We start from the raw sequence: 10643 nt of genomic DNA, 5'->3' as shown, positions 1-10643 counted from the left end.
TGTAAAGAGTTAGTTTAAGGTTGCGTTACAGGTCCCGTAATTATAATCTAAACACTAAGGCAAACGTATAACATACATTCTATATATTAAGTTAACAAAGGGTAGAATAAACAATAGAATTGCTGTCATATCATGGATCGCTCATCGATAATAATGCTAGCATATATTAAAAAGATATTAAGCATCATATTTTATCTCAATTAAAGCACCATGTTCAGATCGAAAAGAATATGCCGGTTTGTAAAAAAAGTACGAGTTCTATAAGATACGAAAGAGCAAGTCCACGAAAGGATTTGAATGTGTACATCATCAGTTTATGTGGAGTAGGATCTGCTTACCCTTCCGGAGCACATGAGGCCACCCCTAGTTTTTGGTGGGGTTCGTGTTGTGTATTCTTTAGTTTTCCATATTGTGTCATGTGTACTATTGTTTGTCTACTTGTCCTTTTCATTTTTGGCCAAGTCGTTGTAAGTTTATTTTCGATTTATGAGTTTGACTGTCCCTCTGGTATCTTTCGTCCCTCTTTTATACTGACATCAGAATTAAAATGTAAACAAGTGATGTTGGAGATAAATGTGTACACTTGTTTTTGCGTGTTTCCTGAGTGGCAGCGGTTTTCTAAACATTCTGAAACTTTGATATATTCGAGGCATTTACACTATACACTAAACTATTACCATTATTCAGTTATGACATCACAACAAAGCATACTTTTGACCCAAAATTACAAAAAGTTGTGCCAAACACGGCTAATTTTATCTATAAAGGCAACAGTAGTATACCGCTGTTCAAAACTCATAAATCCATTGACAAAAAACAAAATAGGGGTAACAAACTAAAACTGAGGGAAACGCATTAAATATAAGAGGAGAACAACGACACAACATTAGAATGTAACACACAGAAACGGACTAAGCATTAGACAAAATCCTGGTTTTGTGGCATGCCAAATCTCCCTCTTTTATGGCCATGTGAAATATAACACCAAAATGACAATACAACATTACAGGACAACAATATCAATAAATAGGAGAACACAATTGACAAAGAAACACACGAATAATAGCTAACAAAAGGCAACAAGTTTAAAATTTTTAATACGCCAGAAGTGCATGTCCACACAAGACTTACTAGTGACGCCCAGATACAAAAGTATGAAATCCTAAACAAGCACAAAGTCGAACAGCATCGAGGACCAAAAGTTCAAAAAAGTTGTGCCCAAAACGGCCAGGGTTTTCTGTTAGGTACCAGAACATCCCTATTATTTAGAATAATTTATACTTTTGCAAACAGTATATTTCATGTAATAACTATACACAAGATGTACATGATAAAACTGAAGTATTAGCTAATTACAGGAAACAACTAAAATACATTTACATAACCCGACAAAATGCAACACATCCGAATAAATTTAAACCTCAACGCCAAGTGACGTCATATTAGAAATTGTATACCTTAGACAAGAAAATTCGTAGTATTCAGCATATTTCGTACCCATGCAAACACTTGTACACGTTAACACCGAAGTGGTGACTAACCACAGAATAAAAACGAACACGTAAAAACCCATAGGACAGCACATACATCAGCACAAAAAAAACCCTGTATTGTCACACGATGATAACGATACAAAAGTGACGTCACAGGTAATTTAAAAAAACAACAACCTTAAGACGGTTGTTGATGTCATCACTGTTATCTAGTGGTTTGATTACATGGTTCATTTGTACATCATTAGCATATCAGTGGTATGCAATAACATGCTTCTTACACATGTGGAGCAGGATCTGCTTACCCTTTCGGAGCACCTGAGATCACCCCTAGTTTTTTGTGGGGTTCGTGTTGTTTATTCTTTAGTTTTCTATGTTGTGTCGTGTGTACTATTGTTTTTCTGTTTGTCTTTTTCATTTTTAGCCATGGCGTTGTCAGTTTGTTTTGGATTTATGAGTTTGACTGTCCCTTTGGTATCTTTCGTCCCTCTTTTACAGAAGTCACTCACCGTTGTCGGAAACATTTAAATAAGGTCTTGGTCCCAGCATGGCACCATGTGGGCCACCATGTTTCAGAACTATATTGTCCGAGTGAACACAATCATTTGAGACACATTGCAACCTATCCGTCAAGTAGAAGCGAATCCACGAAAAAGCCAATCCAGATATACCAAAATGAATAGTGTAGACGACCGAATGTCGTTATCGATCAGTATTGACAGTTTATTTTTGAAATCCAACAAATACACAACACCAAAGTGGTCTATTCCTGAGCTGGATTAGGCATACATTTAAGTTTGATTTCCGTCTTACTACTTTTTGTATTCTATAACGCTTTGGTATATTTGGTTACGAGCACTTCTAACGAGAAAGGCACATATGGGACATCAAATTAATTTGATATATAATTGTATATTAGTGCTAATAAGCCAATGACATAGATGATACTGAGGGATTAAAATTCACCGAGTTTATCAATAGATCGCCAGCCAGTGCTTTTATACTGCCATGATACAAAATAAAATTGGAAAAAGTCGACAATTAAGATGTAATAGACTCAGTCATTAAAATCATAGGTTAATTTCAAAATGCAATAAGTATTCATTAAATTTTTAATACTTGCCTTTACTCTTTTTTTTTAATTTTTGTTTATTTGTATTTCGGAATTAAGTGCGATGTTCATTTTATTAAACATGTAAATATCATTGTTTAAAGGCCAGTTGAATTTTCTGACTACGCTGATGACCTTTTTGTGTTTTTTGAACGGGTTGTTGTCACTTTGACATATTTCCTGTTTTCATGCTCAATTCCTAGTGCAGTTATGCGTGATGTTCAATTCGGACACAAATGGATTTCACAGTGTTGTTTCTATTTTGTTTGCCCTTGTTATTATATTCGCTTTTTTTTACTTGATCGAGGTAGTGTTTTGTTGATAGGGTATGCCAACAACATTGTTAAATCAATTATCTACTACACCTTTTTGTAGCGTCCTTGTTAGATTAAATTTGTAGTTTTTTTTTGTTTTTTTTTCAGTTTTTTTTTATGTCTGTGATATATGTTTATGCAGTTCGGGAAGCTGGATCCTATTTTTGTAACATTAACCTGTGCATGAGGCAGGTGGTGTTGGTTTGATATTCCAATAGCATGAGTTCGATTCTCGGCTAGGAAAGAACAACATGTTGCAGATTTAACATTGTTATGTTGATATTTAGAGTAGTTATCTATATAAAAGAGGGACGAAAGTTACCACAGGGATATTCAAACTCATAGATCAAAACGATATATGTGTATATATTCTATTACCAAACACTTTTTATTTTTTAAAGTTATCTTTTTTGAACTCTTTAATGACAAAACATGTTTGCCAGAGCAATACAAAAATTGATCGATTTGTAGTTGAAAACCCCAATTGCTGCAATTATTGTTCAATCAACATTTACAAGAGGATAGCCAAAAGGATAACACAGTTTAAATGATTTATACCGGTATTGTAGAATTAAAGACACATTAAACTGAAAGGGAATATTTGTTCAATGATAGTGTTTGAATCAATTTTTTCGGCAATATCTAATAAATAGACGCAGATCACGTTATCGTGAAAAGTTAAGCAAATGTTTCAGAGACTGTGTATGGTTGTTCAGATTCCATTCTTAGTTTTGATAACACATAAATAATTGTGATTCATTATTTGTTGAATATAGAAATATAAAGTCAATGTTTTCCGATTTTTTTTTAGGAACATAGCCAAAACACTTTATTTATTTAAAATTAAAAATGTATCCATATTAAAAATAGGTACAGATTATAACGTTATTACTAAAAACGTTATTTCATCTCATTGGATCATTGCTGCCTCAACAGATTCTATTCAGTAAAATTTAGATTTTTTTATTTTTCATTTGGCATCAGGATAATATGGGATAGAAACAAAGACAGATGATAATGATTGGTTTACAACTGTTCATCTGCACAGGTTTAAATTCAAAACAAAAGTAAATGAAAATCATATCACATCTACTAATTTTTTCATTGAGTAGGATATTTCAAAGATATAATGTGATGTCGCCTGAGAAAAGAGTCGTTTCTTAATGATGGGGAGAAGATAACATTGCACAGTATTATTATTTTAATAGCCACATTGGAAGGCCTTCAAATGGACAAAACTGGTTTGATAAAGAGAAACCTCGCAAGAATCTGTATGGAAAAGATAAATTTTAGATTTTTTTTTATTTTTGATTGGTATCGTTGATTTAAATCTGATGCTATGTATTCTAACAGCAAAAGTGATAAGAACTTGTTTGATCTCAAAACGTGATAAGAAATGAAAAAAAAGAAATATTTCTCCTATACATGACCTTTACGACAAATATATTGTATTTCATTCATACCCGATAGCGTAGTTGAACATTGAAAAAAGACCTGCTTAACAATTAAAACGAACTCCTACAGTATCAGACGTTTGGTTTCAATTACTGTAAGGATTTATAAAGTTCATCCAGTCAAATTCTTTCATTATTTTTATTGATCATTAATTTTTGTCAAACGGTATCATTTTGTCACGTCAGCAGTGAATGGCCTGCTGTAATTGTTGATGATTTCTATGCTAACAGTGTTTCCGAAGATATAGAAGAACAAAATGTTTGAATGATCAATCAGGCATATATAAAATCCAATACAAAGGAGACAGATTGTCACAGCAATGAATACAATCCGCGATAGTATAACTAATATTAACTTTAATAATGTATATGAAGATGCATCAAATTATAGCAACTTTATTAATCTGACTAATAATTTCACCAAGTATGAAGAGAAAACTGATTTTACTTTTAAGGAATTACACACAGAAATTAATACTTCAATGGACAATTCTACTATGGACAATTCGTCGTATTGGGATTATGAGTATAACTATGATTATGATGCAGCCATTGCGCACCTGCCTTTAAATGAATTAATACCTGTGACAATCTTCTACTCTATTACACTTTTATCCGGACTTGTTGGAAATATTTTAGTTATCATATCTGTTGCACGCTTCAAGAAAATGCAAAACACAACAAATACATTTCTTTTGAGTCTTTCTACTGCAGATCTCTTACTAATTGTTATCTGTGTGCCTGTTAAGGTAAGACTTTAACTCTCAATTATATTTTGATATGAGCGTCACTGATGAGTCTTATGTAGACGAAAAGCGCGTCTGGCGTACTAAATTATAATCCTGGTACTTTTGATAACTATTATCTGTGTAAATAAGGCTAAGTCATAAGCAACCATTTTGATCATAAAACGTTTAAGTATTGTACAGATATTATCTTGCCGAAAATGCAGAACTAGAAAGTTTTTTATGCTTGCAGTCAATCCGCCACTGTTAATTTTTATTCCCAGATAATTTAGTATGTTGTTGTTAAGTAAAGGTAAATAACATTTACAGAACAGTCTGAAAATAGACGGAACAATAAATGAAAAATGAAAAATAAAAGTAATTTTTTTAACAAACCTTAATTTACTGCAGAGGATGAGTCTGAAAATTGATGTAGAAACTACTCATTGCTTGCAAATGTTTTATTCAATCATTCAAAAGATTTTTAGGTCAAAATTAAAGAATATGTTGTTAATAGATTTACTATGGTACCTTTTATTCTATTTGTAAACTATATTTTATATATTCAATATATGCAAAATAGCATATATAATTATACTTTAGATAACAATTTCCACCACTGGGTCGATGCTACTGCTGGTGGACGTTTCGTCCCCGAGGGTATCACCAGTCCGGTAGTCAGCACTTCGTTGTTGACATACATATCAATATATGGTAATTTCTATAAATGTCTTGTTACAAAACTTTGAATTTTTCGAAAAACGAAGTATTTTCAAATCACAGGAATAGATTATCTTAGAGTATTTGGCACAATATTTTGGAATTTTGGGTCATCAATGATTTTTCACTTTCTACTTGTTTGGCTTTGTAAGTATTTTGATCTGAGCGTCACTGATGAGTCTTATGTAGACGAAACTTGCGTCTGGCGTATTAAATTATTATCCTGGTACCTTTGATAACAGCTTCTGCAGTACTACTAAAAGTATTTTATACAATTGAAGTTTCTATCTATTAAATTAATACATTTTCCGCTTTTAAAGTTATGGCTTATTTGGTTGAATAACCGAAAGAAGGCACCGCATACCCCGGTGTCTCTACAATTTTGTGAATATATTAATTATTTGTGCTTTGTATAAATATGCATGAACTATTTCAATTGTACATTGAGCAACCATGAATCCGTCCATCGTCAAATTAAAACTTTGCTGAAAACCTCCCAAAAAAAAATCGATGTAGAAAAATCTTGCGATCAATGTATGTTTGAAACCAGGAAAGCTTCAGACTTGTCACTTAAGCTAGAAAATTTATAGCCAAATACCATGCCAAATTTTTGTTGTTGTCTTAAGCGTTCTTACTTTCGAAATAGAATCGATAATTTATTTATGATAAAAAAAAAACGATTAATAAATTTCGTACACAAATTCATTATGAGCATAATAATTGAAAATTTAATAAAGAAATGCATATTAACAATTTTATATTGGTAAACTCTTTAAAACATAATTACATGCGAATATCACCATGTAATTATTATATTGCAATGCTGTTAAAAACTACAAATGTAATACAGAGTATGTTTTTTTTTATAGAACCAAGACCATTATTGAAAATGAACCCTTTCAAAAATATAGATGACAATTTGGAGATTAAAAAAAATCACTGGTTAAATGATAATTTACAATTTTAAAACCGAAATCAAATCTTTACTAAACCTTATTACTCCTTAAAAAAAACCCCAAGTAAAACAATTTAGCAAAAGCTCATCAAAGGTACAAGGGTATAATTTAGAACGTTAGACACGCGAATCGAATGCTTTTCAGTAGCGCTAACCTAAAATCAATCATACTACTAAATGTGCGTATTCTTTAATGTCATTCAAATAATTCTCTAATTCTCTAATAAGACGTTCAAAATTTGGACTATAAACCATATAAACATGTTGAAGTCTTATTTCAAGAATTTGCCAGTTGCAAATTTTTTTACATAAGAAAATGCGTGTACCAAGTCAAGAATATGACATCTGTTGTCCATTCGTTTGATGTGTTTGAGCTTTTTATTTTGCCATTTGATTAGGGACTTTCCTATTTGAATTTTCCTTGGAGTTCATTATTTTTGTGATTTTTTTTCTTTTTTCATGTTTGAATTAATTGGCTGTTTTCACGTGTGTATTTAATTAGTTATCAAAGGTACCAGGATTATAATTTGATACGCCAGACGCACATTTTGTCTACATAAGACTTATCAGTGACGCCTAGATAAAAAAAAAAGTTATTAAGCCAAACATGTACAAAGTTGAAGAGCATTGAGAACTAAAAATTTCAAAAAGTTGTGCAAAATACGGATAAGGTAATCTATTCCTGTGATAAGAAAATCCTTAGTTAAATGAAGTTTTATAAACAGGAAATTTAGATGAAGACCATATAATTGATATTCATAATCATACATGTTTTTGAATCGGAGAAATCTCTGTCGAGAGATTAAATTTTCACCAGGAATCGCTAGCCAACCTGGTTTGCTTAAGTGAATTTGAATTAAGGTGTATTAATCCATCTTGGATTTGAAAATAGCAGATAACAATAGCTCTAGATCTTTTACAAAATGTGCAATTTTAGAGAGTAGTATAAAATTCATATTTAAGAAAATTATGGGTTTTATTTTATTTACAGCTGTAATTTACAAAGAAAACCCAGAATATTGTTGTCTTAATCATTTTTTTTCTCCATCATCCACATAAGGGTTAATAATTCAGTTAAAAGTCATACGTCATTAAACGTTACAACTTGTTATTGGAATGCGGTTTTTTGTGTGTCAAATCGCGCTATTTAAGTTGTAAAGAGCCATGATAGTTCCATAATAAGCTTGATGTGTCTAATGAGATAAAAGAAAACAACAATTGTCTATCTAAGAAAATGGTGATAAGATCTAGTGATGTGTTGAATAATATAGAACGTGTGGTACATTCTGGCATTTTATGTGTAACCGAAGATCATGATTAAAATTAATTTAACATTTTCTGTTCCGGAACCCAAACTCAAGACCTCTTTTTTCGAAGCCAACACTCTTATCGACGTAGTTAACATTGTACTTCCCTAGCTCAAACGCTTGCGCCTGACTTAGTATGTACAATACAAGAGAAGCAATCTCGTCACATTACCCGCACCTCAAAAGTCGTCATACGAATTTATCTCTCATAACACATACATATACCCTTGCATTATGTAATTTAACTAACATTTAATAAAATGGCAAAATCAAAATCTCAAACACACCAAACTAATTGATAACAACTGTTTTGTTCCTGACATGGTACATGCATTTTCTTATGTAGAAGTGGCTTACTAAGTTTGGCTCCAGGATTCTAATTAGAAATTCACATTGCCTCCTCTTGGACCCAATCCCGGAACCTCTGTGTCAATATATATATATATATATATTTTATTGTGAAACTACCCCTTTACAACGGGGGCAAGCGCCAGCGGGGTACTGACACCTGCGTCATCAAACATGCACATCATAGTATTTACAAACAACATTATATGATTGTAGTAAAAATGATATAAGATACTTGTAAAAGACTTAAATACATTAACGCTAAAATATCATAATAAATTGGTTATTTCGTGTAAGTACGTTATAGTGACAATTTCATATGCATAAATACTTTAAAATCTTTCATCCATAAAAGATTAAAAAAATCGAAATTAAAACTAAAAACGTTCACACACAGTTCAAGACATTATACATTGGAAATCTTATCAATTTGAAAAGAACGTTCCTTCATTACGTCTACAAGGTATTTTTTAACGATCTTATCTAAACTATTACCTAAGTCTGGAGAATACAAGTAGCCCAGATCACCTATCATGAACTGTATTTGTGATAAGGGTGGCAACTCTGAAAGACAGATATCCATTTTTAAATTCTCGAAACATGCTTGTATGTTAGTACTTGTTCTTTTTCTGATAGCCGAGAAAAAAGGACAATCTAACATAACGTGAAAGATATTCTCAATCGCAATTGAGGAACATAGCTGACATTCATTATTTGTTGTCAGATTCATTCGTTGAAGCGTTGCATTTATAGGCAGACAATTCGTTCTTGCCAAAAATTTTAGCCTTGTTGATCGGAAGTCGTCAACATTTGATAGATACGGCTGCTTACGACTAACAACCACAAAGGATTGGTACAAGTTTAGGCTACTCTTTCCTAAAATATTACATAGTTGAGTATTGGTCGTTTCGTTACCATAAAATTTATTAAAGATGTTAACGTTTATGTTTCCATTTGCATAATGGTCAAGACCCGCAGTCTGTAAAATAGTTTCGATATTTTCGATATATTTCCATTCATTACATTTAACAGGTATAATTTCATCTAGGATAATTTTAGACAGCCGATTATTGGGCAGGTTTTTTAATCTAGCGTAGTATGCAATTCTTTGTCTATCCATCAATCTATTTATTGACTCCCACCCAAATTCAGCTAGGAGCGCACATTTAGGAATATTCATTTTTGTGTTTAAGATTATTTTCCCAACTTTATATTGAAAGCTTTCTAGTATTTCTTTACATTTCTGGGATGACGGGAACCATACTGAACATTCATACGTCGGTGATAGTCGAATGGCCGACATCCACAGAGAATGTCTAAAATTAATACGGTTAAAATCCCCATGTTCACCTAAAATACGAATTGCATGATTTATTTTCCGTTGAAAATTTTCTTTCAGGTACTGTTCTATATGGTATGTAGATTTAAGGGATCTTGAAAAATATACGTCTAAATATTTGTATTCATTTACTTCTTCAATGAGATCGTTCCCCAGATACCATTTTTTATCTGAGTCTTTCTTTTTACCTGTAACCAGAACCTTCGACTTGGATGAATTAAACTTTAAGCTCCATTTTGAGACAAATTTATGCGCTATGTTTAAGAGAATTTGTAGCTTTATTCAGTGTTTCCTAATAAAACAATGTCATCAGCGAAAAGAAGGCAGTTTATTAATTCAGAAGCGATATTAATACCTAAATTTGCCCCCTTCAGCATATCGCACAGGTCAGTCATTAAGACGGAAAAAAGTGTAGGAGATAGAACGCATCCTTGTTTAAGACCAAATTCTTGATCGAACCATTCAGACTCGTAATTACCAAAAAGGACTTTATTGCTAACATTCTTATATGATGCCCGGAGGATCTTCCAGCATTTACACCCTGGATACCCTTTTTCCATAGGAAATAGAACAGTCCATCCCGCCAAACTCTATCGAAAGCCGATGAAAGATCAAGGAAGGCAAGAAAAGTCTTTTCCTTCCTTGACTTTTTCATCAAACAAATTCCGTTAAGTGTAAATATGTGATCCTCCACCCTCCTATCCTTTCGGAAAGCACCTTGGGAATCCCCAAGTATATCTTTATCTTCAATATAGCCCATAAGATTACATTCAATTAGCTTACAGTATACACATTTGATGTTAGAGTTATACCTCTGTAGTTACTCAGAGAGTGTGTAGACCCACTTTTGTGTATGGGTATAATGATTCCTTTATGC

General features: G+C 32.3%; 1 protein-coding gene across 1 annotated transcript in view; it reads left to right on the top strand.

Annotated features, from left to right (window-relative positions):
• The first annotated feature begins 4844 nt into the window (after positions 1-4844).
• LOC139520357 (QRFP-like peptide receptor) overlaps positions 4845-10643 on the top strand; it is a 47882-nt gene continuing 42083 nt past the window's right edge. Inside the window, exon 1 of the mRNA XM_071312929.1 lies at positions 4845-5121. Coding sequence (XP_071169030.1) covers positions 4855-5121 — 267 coding nt within the window. The 5' untranslated portion in view covers positions 4845-4854. The remainder of the gene's footprint in view (positions 5122-10643) is intronic.

This window comes from Mytilus edulis, chromosome 1, assembly GCF_963676685.1.
Source record: "Mytilus edulis chromosome 1, xbMytEdul2.2, whole genome shotgun sequence".
Classification (NCBI taxonomy): domain Eukaryota; kingdom Metazoa; phylum Mollusca; class Bivalvia; order Mytilida; family Mytilidae; genus Mytilus; species Mytilus edulis.
The sequence above is the reverse complement of the archived record's forward strand: the minus strand, read 5'-3'. Positions and strand labels throughout refer to the sequence as shown.